Raw genomic sequence first — 19,617 nt, forward strand, 5'->3', positions numbered from 1 at the left:
TATGCATAAACAACTATAGGGACAGATGCGAGGTAGAGGTGCACGACAGGACAGGTGGCTTATGGGTAACTGAGTCATCGGTGTGTTGATGTCAGGGGGAGGAGAGAGACTCCAGGCTCGGTCCGTGTGTGTTGGTGTGTAGATGTGAGTGTACGGTGAAGAATTCAGCCGCTGGAGGTCTTTTCTAAACGAATACTACTTATTAGTGTGGATAAAACCAATAAAGAAAACAAAACGAGGAGCACACATGCGAAAATGCGAGAAGAAATCCAGGAAGAGAGTGTGTGCTTATTAAAAATTCAGCGCGGGAGAACACACATTATCGCCCCTTCGGATGACCTGTGGCAGCACCGAGGATAAACTACAGCAGCTTCAAACAGAACTGGATGGGCTGAAACGAAGCGGAGTTTTCACTAAAGAGCGAGTCCAAAGCATTTCCAAGCGACCAAAACCCAAAGGGAAGGGGAGGAGAGGGGGGCAAAGAAAACGCCCTGCTGCCTGTTGCTGGTATCTACACATTCAAACTTTATCACCGAGTTGGAAAAATGCACTTTTCACTAAACGGGAGAGGATAACTCTAAAGTGTAACGCTATATTTTATAAGCTAAAAGTCACGCGGCTAGCTAGCCGAAGGCCCGCGCACTCGACAAGTTTCGGCTCGCGAGGAAAAGCCTCTTCTTTGGGAATATTTTCTCCTCATTGTGCACACTATTCCTGGTGGAAGCGATTTGGGTGGGCTGAAAGCCCAAGGCTTGCTCCGCTAGGCCCACGGCCATTAGCCAGGGACAAAGCGTTTTCACATGTAAACTCACATACAGTTTGGAGAAGCTCTTCATAATTTTACTCAACTTTTTTTTAACGAGCCGACGCTGCAGCCATGTCGCTGGGAGCGGAGAGGAGGATGGAAACCCGGCTCAAGAAGCTGGAGGACATGATCAGAGAGCCCAGATCTGCCATAAACCTGGAAAGTTTGCTGGTAAGTCAACTGGGATACACCTCATAGATTATTAATGATCCCGTGTTGTCTCTGTGTTCACACGCTAGACACGTATGCACACATTTAGCTATGCTATTGACATAATATTTCCTGCTTTTTTTCTTCATTTCATTCCCCAGATGGGACCTGCTACGGTTAGCATTGTTGTTTTGACATAAGGCAGACACTGTCATGCTGCTGCCTATGACTATTCTTTATTGTTCTTTTCTATTTGTTCTCATGCACTTTCCATTCTGTCCTGAAATGAGATACCTTGACATTAATTCCCCTTAGAATTCAAATAGAAAAAGCTTTCAAAATAACAGCCTCATGGTGCAGCGATGTGCTGTAGACAGGCCTGATTAATAGTTAAGACTGAGTGCAGACAGTGCAGTTTGGGGCTCTGTGAAGCGTGTCTACAGATTAAGATTAACTAGTGGAGATTGTCCCACTTGGTGTGTTCATTGAGACTAATATTTCCGGCTAATATCCCTTCTTGGTAACAGTAGGGCCCACCAGTCCCGGTGAGTCCCACCACCCACCAGATCAACACACATATTCTGCTTTTCCTGCACTGATGGGCGATTAGAAAGATGTTAGCACCATGTTTTGCCTAAGACATTACCATTATATCTTGATACAATTGTGTTCTAAACAACTTTCCTGTTTTCTGAAAAGTACGATACAATGTAGGCTACAGCTTGGCAAGATCGATTGGTAAAATCAAAAACTGCTGAATTAAAACTCCCTGTAATATGCATGCATATGTGAAACTAAACCAGTCACTTCATATCTGTATCTGTCAGCTCATTAAATTGTTCTAACATTCCATAAGTGAATGTTACTTTAAAGCCCTTGTATTGCATCAGTGCAGACAGATTTGCATACACAGCATGTGAATCACACTTGCTTTCAGATGTTTCTGTCTTGCTTCCCATTTCTGGGAAGTGAGCTGCTGCATTCCACTGCTGTTTCCTCTGAGCTGATTTTCAGTCTTTTTTTAGTCTTCTCCCTGTGTTTACATGTGTATGATTGAATCACCTTTTATTTATAAAGCATTGCGTGAGAATTCAAAGTATTTCTTTACAATCAGAGGTGGAATATTCTGACGTAGTCTGATTTATAACTACAAGACGTTAAGATGTTAACCCGACAAAGTCAAAATCAGTATTAGAATGTTCCAAACTGATAGGATCTGATACCAACATGCATCAGCAGTCAGATACCGAAGCAAAGGGAAGTTGTTGTCCTTTTTGCAAAAAGCAGGAGTTAGAGCTTACTGTTGGAGAATAAAGTTTGATAGCAAACGATACTCTGCAGTGAAGATAATATATATGAATTACAAGTGGTGTTTCCCTTGAGATCTGCTTTTGGAGAGCCTTGTGATGACCTCAAGTTGCATAAGGCAGGGCAAACATATGCTCATTGTGTATAGCATGACATGAGGTTGAACTAATAATAAGGTTCTCTAGCTAATTCACTTAATAATGTACAGATTTTAAAATGTATTTTCAGCTAAGTACCCCCTGACCATTGCTAAACATTTTTGGAAGGTTAAAGAAAAACGCCTTTTTATACCGAGGAAGAATACAGTACTGCACCATCACTGTTTTTCTAAACAAAATCGTACTCAAATAACAGCCAAATGCTACATTTGCTTACGAAACATAACGTTTTGTGTGATCATGCAATAACAAGATGACTCTGTTGCATCAAGTCTTTTTGAATGGCTGCACTTTCAATGAAGTAAGACACATTGGCCTCATGTCTTTCTCCTGGCTGTATGGCTGCTGTATTTCAACCCCAGAGCAATCTGTTTGGATCTAACATGGAGACTGGCTTCTTCCTGGTCAAATGGAACATGATCGTGTGGGAGTTAACAATTGCAGAGAAAATAGAAGAAATAGAATAATAATAATAATTATAACAATAAAACTAAGTACACTTATGGAAACTAGTTACCCCATTGAGAAATACTGCTTTAGATTGACCCTTTTTTCCCAAATTGTTTCTGGTGTTGTCTAGTATGTCCCACACGAACTAACAAATCTAAACTGAATGGAAAGCTCTTTGAATGCTTGGACCACATAAAGCTGGAGTCACCAACGTTGGGTGTTATACCTAATGTCACTCTGTTTACAAGGACTGAACATAAGGATCTCTAAACACTGGGCTCTTACTGTAAATCAGAGCCAGCTCTGTGTCACAGGACCTACTTTGGCTGTAAAGTAACATCCCTTTTAGTGGTGGTGTTTGAATCTCTGGGCCTCCTAACTGGATCTGACAGAGGGCAAACACACTGTCGAGTCTATCTTAAAAAGCATCACTTCACCCCTTTTAATGGGCCCCATCTAGCTTGAGGCCCCCTGCACATACCCTCCCCTGCCCCCCCCCCCCCCCCCCTTACACTACTTGAGGCACTCCTGCTCTGCCCTCTTTTACCTTAAAAGATTTAGCAGAATACTTGCTTTAAACACCGGTGGTGTTTACTTCCTGCACGCGAGCCGGAGAGATAGAGGTGTTGAGTGTTTGAGACAAAAGTTGAGTGGGAAGCATGCGTAGGAGGGAGCAGGCTGCACTTTTCCATTTGGAGCTGCCTTGGAGCGAATACAGGGATCAAGACGTTCTGTTGCTCACGGTGGGATTCAAACACACAAACAGTAAGGGCTCAGAAATGTCCTTTTTGCAGGTGGAATAAAAACATGGCATACTTTTAAGTGCCTTAATAATTGCTCACAGGCTCATATTCAGTAAACGATGAATCACACATCTCCTGCTATTGTGGCATAGCAACAGCAACAAAAAAAGGAGCTTTATTGACAACATAGAGTGGTGCAGTGATGATGTATTTTTGAAGGCCGACCCGAAAGTTAGGAATCGCAAGGTCTTCTGACAAAAGCAATGGGAACTTTCCATTGGATTTGGGAGTATTGCAAAAATCGGCTCTGTGGCAGATGCACAATATGATACTTACACATTTAGTTCAGCAGGTTAATATCCATATATTAACAACACTTTATGATTTTTGAAGTGTAAATACATTAGCCAGAAATTAAAAGCTAACGTTATGAACAAACTACATCATGTTCGCATGGCGGCGCTAAGCTAAATGAGGCTCATATTTCGGTGTGATGACTTTTAGTAGTCTTATTTAGCCACTTCTTAGCAACCACTATGTGTATATATGACACAAAGTAGCTCTGGGATATTTACTGACGTATTTTATGTCAAAGAACAAAATGTGAAAATCTATTGGGTTAACCACGGGTTTTAGGACTCATTCCTGCATCAGTCTATTGGGTTTGTACTTTTCATCGGACTTGAAGTAAGATGTATTTAGGGAGCAGTGGGCTGAATACCCCGAGGATACGGAAAGCTGACAGTGAGGAATCTGCAGCATCTGTCAAGTAAACCCACTGACCTTCCTGTAAAGAAATCTAACCCTCTGTAAGCTGGGAAACGCAGTATTGTACCCTGACATTAAAAAAAAAGTACTCAGCAGAGATTCATTTTTAAACAATTTTGTCATCTGTAATGACCCCTTCAATTGCACCTGCTTCCAAAAAGCACAGAATACTCAGCGAAAAGCACATAAATGGTGCTTTAATCGCACTATAAACTCTGGTAGTATAAACTGCAAATCACTATATTGCCTCTATCAGCGTTCGATCAACGCAACCTTCCCCTTGTGCAAACTGTAGGGATCATTATTTGGCAGCGCACCACTGCTGACTGGAGTTGACTTGGCAGCTCCAAGTACAAGAAGTGATTGTCGAGGGCAAGCAAAAAGAAAGGGCATTTCTCTTGATAAAGAAAAATATGGACACTTGATTGCAAGTCACATAAGTTCTGCCGTCCTGAAGGAAATGACCTCACTGAGTAAATAGTTGGCAGCTATATATGGGGCTCAAAGTCCCTGCGAATGATTGCACTTTCCCCTTTCACTTCTCAGCCTTATCTCTTTTTCTCTGGCTCTGCTTCTCCCTCAGCCCCCCCTCTCGGGGCTTGTTAAACACACAGCAGGTATTTTAACTGGAGCGCCAGTCCAAAGCCTTTTGATACAGCTGCAGAGCGGGCACTGCCAGATAACTTTATACACAGCACTTAAGTGTGAAGGATATTATGAGATATCAATAGCTGAGAGTTTGTCTGATGTCTTCCAGAACATGTCTTGGGGGCGGTCCCTGGGTCTCTCTTTAATTCACTGTGGTCCTGTCTTTACTCAGCATTAGGTGAACAAGGCGTTTAAAACCTCAACATGTACGTGCTCAACATGTACTACATGTTACTATTTTTAGGCGCTTTAACACTTCACAAATGTAATTTTTCTTTCAGGTTTTTCTGTAGGGCTGCACAATAATCTAAATAGCCACTTTCACATCAAGTACTTTGCCGTACTTAGTTCCCAGCACTTAGTTCCCCCATAGAACTAAAGAGCAGATCGCGTTCACACCGGAATAAGTCCCTGAGGGAGGATTACGCAAATGGAGTCGCTGACGTCACTTCTTCTTTTGCTTTGGGTTTACTGGCAGGCTGCAAACAACTTCACGGCGTATACTGTCACTCGAAGTCCCCGGCCGGAAGTCCCCGGAGTTAGGGACTTCCGAGTAAATCGCCAGAACGCCGACACCTCCTCATCTCCACTGCTCCCATGTTTTTTTTTGTGTTGCCATAAGTTAGTGTCTCTCCGTTTGTGCACTGGGCTAATGCTAATAATGCTAATGCAAGCAAATACAATGGCGGCTTCACAAAACTTTTCCGAGTTTTACGGGGCGTGGTTTTAATTCGCCCAGCCAATCAGAAATTGGAACTTATTTCTCCCCAGGAAATTACCTGCTCTCTAGCAGGGACTGAAAAGGGGGAAAAAGTTCTCATGAACTAAGTTCTCTTTTTGGTGTGAACGCAAAATCCCAGGAACTATCTGAACTAAAAAGGAAAAGTACGGGGATAAGTACTCCGGTGTGAAAGCGCCTATTGTATCAGAATTGCGATATGGGCTTGTGTAATATCCAATTTGCATCTTGTGCAATATTTGGTAAAATATGTGAAAAATCATTCTAAACGAAGTATTTTGGTACTGCATGGAAGTCCCGGTCTACACACTTAATATAAATCCTTGTTTGTTACAGATCCTTTTACAAAAAAGCCCCCACCATGATCATTTTATTATAATTTTATAATTTAATAATCATGTTTCTGAAATGGTCATTCCGTCCTAAATGGCAAATCATATCCAATTGCGCTTTCACTCAAAATGATTATTTATTTCCAAATCTCGCAGTTCTTTTTAAGTCTGCCCTCGACTAAAGATTTTTCTAGTCGACCAATAGTCGTCAATTTAGTCGACTAATCGTTGAACGTTTATGATATATTATGATTTTTTTAAATTAATTTTTTCTCCCAAAATAGTTTCAGTTTCAAAGGCTGAGAAAGATCATTATTAAAAGCGCATGGCACGTTCACGTTGTGCTAATATAAAATGAAACTGGAATGATGAACCTTTGAAATATCAATGACATTTTATACGTGGAGTCACAGCGCACCGCACGGAAGAAGCAGTCTGCCGGTCAGCAGTATAAACAGCAGAAGCTCTGGTGATGATGCTTAATGTGAGTGTGAACAAGTAGCGAGGACCCGTTAGCCTGTAATTACCGGACTACGACCGGTAAAATATGCTGAAGACCGGCAAATCTAAATCTCTCCGGTCAAAGTGTCCGTTCAAAAATATTCTCCGTTTAGCGCAATACCACATCAGTTGCGCAACTTGCGCCACTTATGTGACAGACAAGAAGAGTATGTGACAGACAAGAATAGTAAATTCTAATGTCTAACACTTTATGTGGAGAAAGAGATGTCCTGTCTGGGTTGATTGTGCTTTGATCTGTTGGTAATGCCTCTGGGTTCCGGTGGGCATGTAAACAAATGCATAATGCTGCGCTATACTTTGTGGCCTCACCCAGTTGCATAGCGACACTTATTGTTTAGGTGTATTTTAATAAGCAGGTAGTCATATCATTAGCTAGAACTAGCTGGATCTGATCGATATGGACATAAACGCGAGTGAAGTCTAATCTGACGGGAGAGAGAGATCAGCTGCTGCTGACGAGTCGACGCGCAGCTCTGCATGATCACATGCAGCGGTGAGCGGACACAACACACACTTCAGGTTAGAATATCACACGTAGCTATTTTAATTACCTCTCAAACTACCGAAACTAGTTATAGATATGTTTAGTTTTACTGTCGGGTCACTCATTACTGATCCACAAGCATGATACTGACGGGCTGTCAGGAGAGGGAGAGAGCGCTCCGTTTATTATTCCCGTGTTATTGTAAGTTACTGTTCACTTTTGAATAATATAGTTAATCTACTATAATTAGTTTGTTTAATATCGAATCATATCAATTTGTTTTAAAGCACAATAAATAACAAAGAAGACCCTTTGACCGGCACTTTTCTCATTTAGTCCGGAAGATTTAAACTTTAACGGACATGTTGACCGGCGAAAAAATATTCTAACGGGAACTCTGGCGAGGACACACACGGAACATTAAGTTAATTAATTCCCTCATTCTTATCTGAATATAACAACCCAATAAATACTACACACAGGCAACGGAAACACCAACAAATATGCGCGTCAGCAAAAAATAGCTCCGCACGTTAAGCCCTCATCATGGAATGAAAGCTTTAATTTCATTTTCTGAGGTCAGAACAATTATATAGGTCTATACTGTATGTTGAAATAAGGCAAGGCTGCTGCCTGACTCACTGCTGCTGTTTTCCTCCGATTATAAGAGAGGTGAACACACGTTGTCGGGCATAATTAAGCTCTGTGTTTTGCAATGAAGCTGTCATTCGGGAAGCTGCGCTCCGATGGCGTGGATTTTTTGAAGACCTTTTCCTGTGGAGTTTACATGTCGCCTTGTGGGGTTCGTCCTCACATGCTCAGAATGATCCGAACTTTGGGATTTCCTAAAGCCCTGACTAACTAGTCAACTAATTGGGGGCAGCCATGGTTCTATTCATCTGGTTCTTTGTACACTCAAGGATTTGCATATTAGTTGAAGGGGTTAATCTTACTTTTCACCCTACTACAAACCCTACAAACTGCTTCAACATAAAACAAACTGCTGTGGTTATGTGTAGCATATCTAGATCCAGGGATACCATTTGTTCTGCCCCTATTATATCCCAATATGTTGCCACTGATGGCGACCATAGGCCATGAATGGTAGCCTATTGCTTCAAAAGTTGGCTATTGTCAACATGGCAGCCATCACTTTTGAGCCCTGGACACCTTTATGAACTTTTGTTGTTTTGTATATAGAGTTGGTTATTCATTTCAACCCAATTTTTCTCTTCTATTTACATGTTCTTAGTTTATCCCTTCTCCCTATTATATCCTTTTATTTATTACTTAGCTTCTCCTTCAGCATCTCCATTTTCTCATCTATTTATTTTCTCTTTGTCCTAACACAGGGACTTTTTCCTTTCTTGTGCCTCTCTGAGGGGAGGTGGGGATAACCCCTGGGTCTCTTGTTCTGTTCTTACCCTGATAGTCAACCTGAGTGTCTGCTCCGTCTCCGGAGTTGAGTTGCTCTCAGGCAAGCAGCAGCAGCAGCAGCAGTCCTGGCTTCGATGTGCTAGCTGGATAGAAACACTGCCTTATAAGGCACTGGGGACGGTGGCCCCGGCCAATTTTTTTTCTTCTGCAAAACAAGCCAGTCTCTTTGCTCCACACCTCCTCTGGTGAGACTCTCTGTCCTCTCCGCTGTCTTTTTTTGGTTTTTGCCCCACTCCAGTGAAGAAGACCCCAGCTTCTTTCGGTTGTGCATGTCCTCAGCAGTCTTAAAATGTCACACTTCACCTCAGCTATGTCTGAAGAACTACTCACTCACCCACTTTATTAAAGTCGTAGATGGCCCATTGGACACATATTCATATTTCACTTCTGTCTCTGTACAAAATAGCCTAACTTATCTTAACGTCTTAGGAAATGTGCTAATTAACTTTTTTTGCTGAGAGTCGGATGAAAAGCACAATACCCAGTACAGTAAATATGTAGCTGCAGTCATTTAGCATCAAACCCAGTCTTACAAGATACCACAGTGATATCAGAATGCAGACACCGCAGATATGTTGGACATCATTTAGTCCATCTAAATGTTTATTTATTAAGCACTTTTTAGACACATTTTCCACTATCATTTATAATTGGCTATTTTAGAATTAATCAGAAGTCAGGTAAAAGGAAGTTGTTGGTTCAACCGTTCCAGAAAAACAAGGAGCATGAGTCTAAATATATCCTTAATTAATCATATAATAATTCACAAATTCTTCTGTTATCAAGTTACAGTCAAAATGCATTTTTTACAGCTTTTTTGTCAAATGGCTTCAAATGTTATCAAGCACTTTCTTGCTGGTTAGAGATACTCATCTACTAGCGACCGGCCTTTATTGAAATGCAAGTTTTGTTTCCTGGTTTCTCACACATCAGGTTTCCTGTTGGTTAAATGTTGTCGTTTATGTGACGACATGAACGCTCATCCGGCACACAGCACCATGTGTGACGCAGGATGTCAGGTGTCGTCACCGGGTGAAATAACAAGTTTAAAGGGAGTCCTCCTGGCCAAAAGTCTGGCACATACTCCAGAGAGAACCACAACATGTCTTAATACATTTCGTTTTTTGTACAGATTAAACAAACAAGTTAATTATTGCATTTAAAAGTGACTGACTGGAGTTGTTATGTGGTACATTGTTTATCTATTTATCTGCGATGTCATAGAATGTTTGTACTATTTTCTGTAGTATGTTACATTTGGTGTTATAACATTAGCGTTTGTTTGAGCGTTAGGTCGCATTCACACCTAATAGTACGTTTCAGGTGCGCACCAGACGACTGTTTGTGACATTGTTACATTTTTCAGAAAGTTGGGTTTGCGTTCACGTGGGCAAAACTCAAACGGACTATAAACTAGGGCTGTCAAGTTAACACGTTAACGCAAAAAAAAATGAACGCCACTAATTATTTTAACGCGATTAACGCATGTGTATATTTTGTCCTCGGCCGCCCCGTAGTTTCAGAGTGCATAGAGTTTAAAATACCATCTACAAGCTGATGCTGACAGCCCCACTCCTGCCGTCCGCTTGCGGCAGGCCACACTTCTACGCTCACAGGCAGGCACCGACTGGCCATCGGGAGGACCGGGTGTATGTGTGGCGCGAGCGAGAGAGAGAGAACGTGTATTGTTGTTGTTAGCGCAGCTAGCTAGCACCAGATGCTAACGGATATAAGGAGCTGTTTCAATGAAAACAGAGGAGCGACATTTCGGACAACTGCGCAGAGCACTTGACTTTATGCAGGACAGTGGAACATTGTGCGAAAAGTCAGCGCACACTTAGCACGGATAGTGCGCGCAACATGATTGCAGTGTCCAGGCAGCTCCCGTTCGAGCATATGCCTTGAGTTGCACATAGCTAAGGAGGAGTATGGCAGTGGATAGAGCGTTGGTGTTCGGATCAGGGAAGCACAGGTTCAAACCCCACTGCAGTCAATATGTCGTTGTGTCCCTGGGCAAGAAACTTCACCCCAAATTGCTCCTGTCGGGATTGTCCACAGTATTGAGTATGTAAGTCGCTTTGGATAAAAGCGTCTAAGAAGTGACATGTAATGTAATAATAGCTCCAACGATCCATCACAGTGTCTACACACACACACACACACACACGCACACGCACACGCACACGCACACGTATTGTATTGCATGAGAGAGGTTCCAGGTTGAATTGAGGCGGATATTTTTAATGTTCAGAGGTTGTTATGTTTAATATTCATGACAATATTTGTCATTGATCAAATGATAATAAGCAAACATTTGCATAAAGCATATTTGTCCACTTAAACTTAATTAAATTAAATTAAATTAATTAAAAACTTGAAAAATATCCCTCTAAGGAACATTTAGAACAGATAAAAAATGTGCGATTAATCACGATTAACTATGGACAATCATGCGATTAAATATTTTAATCGACTGACAGCCCTACTTTAAACACAAGTTATGTGCACGGAAATGCTGTTCAACCATTGGTCAGACATTAAGGGGGTGAATACGTAAATCCAGGCAATTTCTACCGGAGCCTCCGCCATGGAGCATCGGCACTTTCGTCAGGTTATTCTCATGCTGCTGTTAATCTGGAGATCAACAGACACTAGCGGCCCGCGCATATGATTATATAATCAGACAACGTCCGTTAAAAAACATTATAACACATATAATGAGAGACGTTCGAGTCAGGAGGAGGTTTCACAGACGACAGGTGGCTCTGACTTTTATGTATAGTTGACGGAGCATTTTTTACTGTTACGACACTGTTCAACACTTAATTCTGCTCCACTCTTTAACTAAACAACCGCGGATGTCTTCAAAATCTTTAGCGAATGAGTCTTTCGCTAAAGATTTTGAAGACATCCGCGTTCTTGTGACGCGTAAATACTACACTTCCTATGATTTTGGTGCGGACTGCGTTCACACCAGCAATGAACCGCTCCAGAGTTCACTAGTAAGCGCTCCTAGACCACCTCTTTTAGGCGGACCAGAGTCCGGTTGTTTAGTTCACTTAAGAGGTCTCGGACTGCGTTCACACCGACCCAAATGAACCGCACCAAGCAGCTAAACTCACCAGGGTTCGATTCAACCGGACTATACAAGGCTGGTGTGAATGCGACCTTAATGATTTTTTTATTTCTGGGCTCTTTGTTAGTTTCTCAACATCACTCTATTCTTAATGGAGAATCACATTTTACAGAATCTGTGGGAAACTGGCAGCACTTAAATTGAATTGGCTGGATTGTGGTTTATCTCCCAGCAGCTACGAGACATTAGACAGCTTTTACCGTCTGTACTTTCTTTCTAAATTAGTAAAAAAGTAATGTATTTGGAGGAAAAAATCCTTTTAGTCTTGTTATTTTGCTGAAAGGACTCCCCCAGCTCGCTGTAAAACATTCATTACAAACTGAGCAAAAACCAAAGTCCAGCAGCAGCAGCAGCAGCAGCAGCACAAACACCCCCCCGCAGAGACACACATCGATAAAAATACACATACTTAACAGCACATTATGTAATACCTAGAACAAGACACAAGCTGATCCAAGGTCCACCTTGCAGGGATGTGAGAAGGAATGCAAAAAATGAGGAAGCACTTCATCTCAAGTAAAAAATGCTGTATGTCCAGAAAAATATTCCTCAATCGATGCTAGAACTCAGAACCCCATCTGGTTGTATGATACACTGCTGTGAATCTCCTCAATTCTCATAATACATTTGGACTAGAAGCAAAGCTGGAGTGAGATGTCTTGAGGTGTTTACAGCGATGTACGGTTATTGCATGTGAAAGGAAACGTATACACCCGAAGATTTGTCTTAATCTGGTGGATCTTCTTGTCTAGACATAAAGACCGTGGCTGAGATAATGTGAACGACGATGCTCGAAAACAATTCAAAAACAGCACTGAATCTCTAATCTCTGCACATAGTTTGAAGATATCACAGCTCTAACGGAAATGATACTTTTGATGAACTTATACTTTCCACGGATCAAAGTGACAGCCTATGTAAATAACACATGGCTTACAATGAATGAGTCAATGAATGCACAAATCTTGTTCAAGTCTTTTAGTGTCTTGTACAAAAATCTTCACCCTGTAAGGGTTAAATAATTTTCTACCTGAGTTTTGGTGTATTTTTAGCTTTAAATTAGGTTTTGAGTGTGCAGGGAGGAGAGCAGGAGTCTCCCACGCACAATACATAACCCATCCTTCTGGCCACAGCAGTGTTATCATTCCATCTCAACCTGCTGCTGAAACACATCCTCCTACACACACGTGCATGTGTGCGTGCATGTGTGCGTGCATGTGTGCGTGCACGTGTGTGTAGGAGGATGTACACACACACACACACACACACACACACACACACACACAGGCTCGGGTGCTCATAGATACACATTTGCGTTCAATTTCACAAGCAAACACGCTATTCACTTGATCTTAGCAACAGTCAAGCTGCATTGTGTGCAACCAGCAGCAACCGCAGAACAATTCAACACGTTACCAAACTGGATTGTCAGTGAGTTTAGACAATTCTCATTTCCTTTGGTGTTGAAACTGACTGTTCCAATTCAAAATGTTTGTGCTAAAACTTAAAATATGTACACAATTCAACACATTCATGCTAAGAGTTGAAACTGAGAACCTCGATTTGAATTCCAGCCCATTGACAACATTTTATGTTTCAGATTTTTTATAGCAAGTTTTTCCACCATCTATTTATGGCAGCGTAGCCGCGTTCTTGACTAACACAAACATAACACAATAAATAAAAATGAACAATGAAAAAGGAGGTATTTGGTGCACATATTCAATGATTCTTATATATCTTCTTCCACTCTTATGTGATAGTAAACTGAAATGGCGGGGGATTGGACTGCTTGTCGTACAAAAGAAGATATTTCAAGATATCAAAATGGTCTTTTTTTGCTGACATTTGATGGACTTTAGGATTAATCGAGAAAATAATCCTCACTTCTTGGCTTAAATAGAGCAATATCTACCTTTGACCCTGCAGTCTAGAGCAGTTCATGAACATAAAAACAAGAAACATTGTGATTTCCCCATTTCAGATTGTTTCCTTTTAGCGGATTTTTCACTGGAAAAAAGGGGTTTAAGTATCTAATATTTTGCAAGAAAAAAGCCAGAACTTGAGGCAGTGTTCACGTGCCTTGCTACAACTGCAACCCTTGTAAAAGGTTCCCTTTCCCTTTTTTGGATTATTCCGGCACCACATGAATGCAGCACCGATGCCATATCTCACAATGCTATGGAAAGTGAATACAACTTGTGTTTCATCTTCAAAATTCTTCCTTGGCCAATGCCATCATCCCTACATGATCATCAGGCCAGGAGTTATACTTCCATAATCCTGTTGACAGACAAACTGAACCAAAAACATAACCTCCCTGGCTAAAGTAAAGAAAATCTCATTTAGTAACCCCTTAGATTATGGATAATAAATATATAACTGTTAGTTGCAGCTAATATATTACTCAAGTATTTAGTTTTATACAAGTTCATTCAATAAAACATGGACATTTGGTTTTCAGTTGGAAACCTAATGTTTTTTTCTTTTAAGTGGGGTATTTCGAGCATTCAGACAGTTTAAGGTTAACATACACGCAGTCCTCCCTTTGCTATCTTCTTTCCTGGCAAATTCCTCACTATACTTTTATTACAAAGCGTGGGTGCCAAAAATGCACAGGGCACAGGAGCATGGGACAGAAATATGTCAAAAGCAAGAGTAAGACATACTCATGTTATTCCCCGTGGAGACATTAGCCGTGCTATTTGTGAGCCCCTGCAGGATTTTTGCCGTTGTGTCTTTCTTCTCTAGAGTTTACGGGCCCTGCCTGGCACGGTCCCCTCACTCTGCCCGGCCCACCGTTTATCCCCACAACTATTTTTAAAACGGCTGGAATTCAATCAAAACATTAAGTTTCTGCTCAATCCTTTTAAAGCCCAGAGCAGTGCTGCTTGTTTTCCGTTCCACATGCATGAGGTGGGTATGAGGGGAGGAAGATTTTTTTGTGTGGGGGAAATAACTTCAAATTGAGCAGGGAGAGTTTGTGATGTGAATAGTTTGGTTATTCCTCTATGCGTTTAGCTCCTCTCAGGTCAACATCATCGCATTCCTGACTATTGGTGGATCCACTTGGCTTTTTATAGGGTGATAAAGAGTGGAAGCAGGCGATGGCAGAACGACCGCTCGGTAATGTCAACTAGGGGTGTAACGGTTCACAGAATTCACGGTTCGGTACGTACCTCGGTTTGGGGGTCACGGTTCGGTACGGGTTCGGTACAACAAGAAAAAGAAAAGAAAAAAGTCCCAAATGCAAAATTCCAGGTTTGTTGTTATTTATTTTTGAACAGTAGTGCAAGTTTCAGTTTAAAAATAAGGAACTCTAACATTTTGAATAATGAACTGTATTACACTGTTAAAAACAAACCACAAACAGTACCCCACACACTCAGATGCCCAGATTATCTATAATGGCTGATGTCAAACAAAAAGGTTCAATAAGCTGTAAAATTAAAAAGAATGTCTTGAAAATATTACATCATAAATAATAAGAAAGTGTTTCAAGAGTGCATAGCCGTTGAAATGTATATGCCAATAGCTTCCGTTATTTATTTTGGTCTCTCGGCTTTCATGTCTATTGGTTTATTACAAACAGCTGGGATAAGCTTTTGAACTGCTGTTGTCTTTTGCCGGGCTCCGGTGATTGGCAAATCTGGGTGATGCCTTCTGATATGATTTAGCATCTTTGGCGTGTGTTACCATTAGCATACCGCACCGCTGTCTAACAACGCCGACACACGTCCGATCCACCACTCGCACTCCATCGTTATTGTGGTCCACAGGGAACCCGAAATGTTCCCACACAGCTGATTTAAAAGAAGCAGGTGGGTTCTAGCTCCTGTGTGTTATTATCTGAAATCACCATACTAACTTTTCTTCTTCTTGTATTTTGTTCGTTTTGTTGTGTTAAAAGGTTGTTGTTTAAAGGTGACCTATCATGCAAAATGCACTTTTGTACGTCTTTTATACATGAATACGTGTTCCAGGGAACTCACCAAGTGTCAGAAAAACAACCCTCTCTATTTTCCTCCATACCCAAATCTCTTAAAAAGGGGCTGCAACGGATCTGATACAGACTGATCCAGATTTGAACACATCTATGACGTCACAGAAGTGGCGCTACGGCTATTGGGCCAACTCCACCAATCAGGAGGAGACAGCCACGGACATTGCTGTTCGAAAGCGCTGGAGACGCTGTAGTACATATGCCAGGCCTGTAGATGGTGCTGTTCTCACAGAATCAGCCAATGAAAAGACAGTGTTAAATTGAGCGAAATGAGGAATGGCTAAAATGCATGATCTGTTTGGTATTTTGAAAAATAAAAAGTATAAATATGCCTTATATAGGTATGGTCCTACACTATATTATTCAAATATAGCATGATAGGTCAACTTTAAGGGCGGCTGGCAAACAGCTTTTAGGCGCAATACCGCCCCCTGGATTATAAATAGTGTAATGGATACTGCCCTGAATGAAAGACCTTTTTCCGGCGTATTCGTCGTGTGACTGCATGTGCCGAACCGTGACGTCCGAGCCGTGACGGTACGGGACGAATACGGATACCGTTATACCCCTAATGTCAACAGAAGGTTGGGTAAAATAATAGAATGTGCCTCAAACGGGGTGCTAATAAAACTCCTGCCTGCTGCTGCTGCTGCTGCTGCTGCTCTGTAGCCTCAACTGCTTTCAACTCTTTGTATTTTTGAAGGAGTTGCTAGGCAACCAGCCATAACCCATTGGCTAGATTACAGTATAGCAGAGATAAGATGGTGAAGTGCTGTCTAATAGATACATAACTCCCACTGATAAGCCTAACTGCACAGAAAATGCTCCTATCAGCGCAGGAAGACATTACTGTAAGTTACACAGGGAAGTGTCCTGTTTCTTAAACTCAGGCATAGGACCTGACCTCAAAGTGTGTCATTATTTAGATCCTCTTCATTTAGATGTAAGTAAAGCCAACATCACTGTGGACGATGGAGGGAGAATGTGTGATGGCCTGGGACACGTCCAGATATGCCGGATGCATTAAAGTTTAAATTGTCGTTCCAGCTTTACACTTCCCCAGACACTGGTCAGTTATTTAATATTTATAAATAGACGCATGAACCGAGTAGCCCCACAAATGTCCTCCAGAGCCTTGTTGGCATTTTTCTACAGTAACGCTAATGGAAGCAAATTGGTATAACCACTGGGCACTCAAATGCACTAAACAGCCTGTTATATAAGACCTATAGCAGGGATCACCAACTACATTTGTCCAAGGGCCAAAATGTATCCAATAGACACTATCGCGGGCCAGCGATTTTTATATAGCCCAGAATTTTGAAGTTGTTGACTGAATACATGCTCTGAAAGTAATCAGAATACAGTTACAGTTACGTGTCCTAAAAAAGTAACATATTCAGATTACTTTTAGAATACTTTATTTTACTTTATAACAGGAGAAACTTATATTACTGTTTTAATGGCTTATCAAGAACTCAAACACAACATCTTGGTGTCATTCTGGCAGCTCTCTCATCTGCACCCCACATAAAAAACATCACCCGGATTGCATTCTTTGTACTGTCTTAAAACCTTTCCTTGGAATATGTTATGAATTGTAAGGTGTCCTTGGGTGCTTTGAAAGGTGCCCCTAAATAGAATGAATTATCATTATTATTTATTATCTGAAACGATGTAATAACTTTTAAAACGTTTTCCAGTCACTTGCCCCATGCATTCAGCAGCAGCAGGTCATTCACTTTGATTTGATCCCGTTATGAAATGTTATCATTTCGAAAATAAAGAAATGCTACATAAACGTTATCTTGCACATTTTATCTAACCATCTCCGTTTCTAAGTTTCAATATATTTTAAAAGAGATCTCTCTCTCTCACCTGCGTGCGGGGGCAGGGCCTCACAGACACGCTGCATCTCTCTCTCGCTCACAGACATGCTGCAGCGCTGTGCAGTGTGCACACAGTTCTGCCGGTAATGAATATTACATTTTGTGAGGAATCTTCTCCACCAATAATTCCAATAAGTATTCGAAAATGTATTCACTTCAGGTTTACGAAAGTAACTGTTATCAGGTTACTCGTTTTTCAAATGTAACGCCAGCTGAATACAGTTAGCCTACTTGATTTTTGTATTCTGATTACGTAACGCCGTTACATGTATAACCCAACCCTGCTTCTAGGCTACTGTCCCACAGCCCCTGCCTCTCTGTTGGGCTCTGTCGCAGCGGGGCTACTGCTGTGGTGCGGAGCGCATTAACCAGACTTTTCACAACGAAGGATCACTTCTTCTTCAAGGAAGGGAAGGTTTCGCAGTACGCAGTCTACTGTCCTGCAGCTGCTGCCTCTCTGTTGGACTCCGGTACTGCACCTTACTCACGAGACGTTGTAAAAAAAAAAAAAATGGGTGGGGGGCGAACGCAGTAACCACTCCGCCAATGCACTGTCAACCCCGTTGTGCGGGCCGGATGAAAATGTCTGGCGGGCCGGATGTGGCCCGCGGGCCGCCAGTTGGTGGTCACTGACCTATAGGGTCTCTGTGAATCACGATTCTCTTGAACTACATCTGCCCGAATACAGCATTTTGAATTGGAATGCAACCCATCTTTACAAAAACAAATGGTAATAGCAAGCTACAAACGGGTCTATCTAACACCTCTCTGTCTTCATTTAATCCAAGTACACCATGCAGTTTGATTTTCCAAATATATTTGTTGTACTTCTCCACTAACATATTTTCACTACTTCACTGCAGAGCCCCGGGGGCCTCTTGCTGTCACCAGGGCAACGTGTATTTATGTATTCATCCTTCCTCCAAACTTGATTCATCTTGTTTAATGAGGAGATATAGACATGACGGAGAAGAGGAATAATATATTTCACCAAGATGTCCTGAATGTAGATAGAGCATGTTTGCCTCTAGCGTTTCCAAGCATTGCAACACAGTGTTTGCTTTGTATTCCTCGTGGCAACTGTAGACAAACCATTGTCATCTTTTTTATGTCCAAAGTAGAACATCTGTGTAACTTTTTCAAGAGTCTTTTCAAATGCCAACCTCCCCTACCTGCCATGCTGCTTTGTTGATCTTTTTGTGATTGTGTCCTCACACTGATTGATTATACATGTGTCTTTGTGATGAGCAGTGATCTTTTCCTCACAAAACACTTCAGACCTATGAACTATTCAGAGACACTTGAACTTTATTTGCTTTGAATTGTTACTGTTGAAACTACGATGCACCTCCGATTAGTGTTAATTTCGTTGACTAAAACTATGACGAAATATGTTCGTCAACAACCTTTTTCCATGACTAAGACGAGACGATGACGAGACGGCATCGACGTCAGTAAACAATAACTGTAACGAAATCAACATGCAATATCGTTGACGAAAAGTGACGAGACAAAAATGTAGTTAACTAAATAAAAACTTTGCCAAAATCTTTCTTTACTTTCGGTGACGAAAAATGAGTAGACGAAATGTTATCAAAGATAACGTTACATCTCTGATAGTCAGTTTTTCTCCAAGCAGTTCCATTTCCGGTGCTGCGGCTGGGCAGTAGCTGTGTGTCTGTGCTGCGCGCGGCGGTACATTTTGAATTACACCGGGCAGCGGCACACTGTGAACTGTCAGGAAGACTTGGATCTAACTCACCTTATTTAACAGAAAATAAATTGGCAACAACAGGGCTTGGGAGCAGTGGTCGCGTTAACCGAATATCCCCCCCCCCCTGTCAGCGCGAGTGAGTGATAAATTGTGGACTCGACGGGTAATAATGGATTATGACGGAAATGTTACGATCCTGTCCGTCAAAATGACTGACAACGAAAAAGTCTAACGCCACCACTGCTTGGGAGAAAGAAACGAGGCGATATTTTGGGCCCATTATCACTACAATGAGGCTGAGAAAAAAAGGGAATGCATTGTTTTATCAGAA

The 19,617-nt window shown here is 41.6% G+C and overlaps 1 protein-coding gene across 5 annotated transcripts in view; it reads left to right on the forward strand.

The window, feature by feature from the left end:
* Positions 1 to 77: 77 nt before the first annotated feature.
* rock2a (rho-associated, coiled-coil containing protein kinase 2a) overlaps positions 78 to 19,617 on the forward strand; it is a 65,920-nt gene continuing 46,380 nt past the window's right edge. For 4 of the 5 annotated variants that reach the window (XR_013810516.1, XR_013810517.1, XM_079694738.1 and 1 more), the window contains exon 1: positions 78 to 976. Coding sequence is in view for 3 of the 5 variants with exons in the window: in XM_079694738.1 (XP_079550864.1) it covers positions 878 to 976 (99 nt within the window). In the remaining 2 variants the exon portion in view is untranslated. The remainder of the gene's footprint in view (positions 977 to 19,617) is intronic. The other variant, XM_079694739.1, reaches the window with a different exon arrangement.

The sequence above is a fragment of the Notothenia rossii genome (genome assembly GCF_949606895.1).
Source record: "Notothenia rossii genome assembly, chromosome: 7".
In the NCBI taxonomy this organism is placed as follows: domain Eukaryota; kingdom Metazoa; phylum Chordata; class Actinopteri; order Perciformes; family Nototheniidae; genus Notothenia; species Notothenia rossii.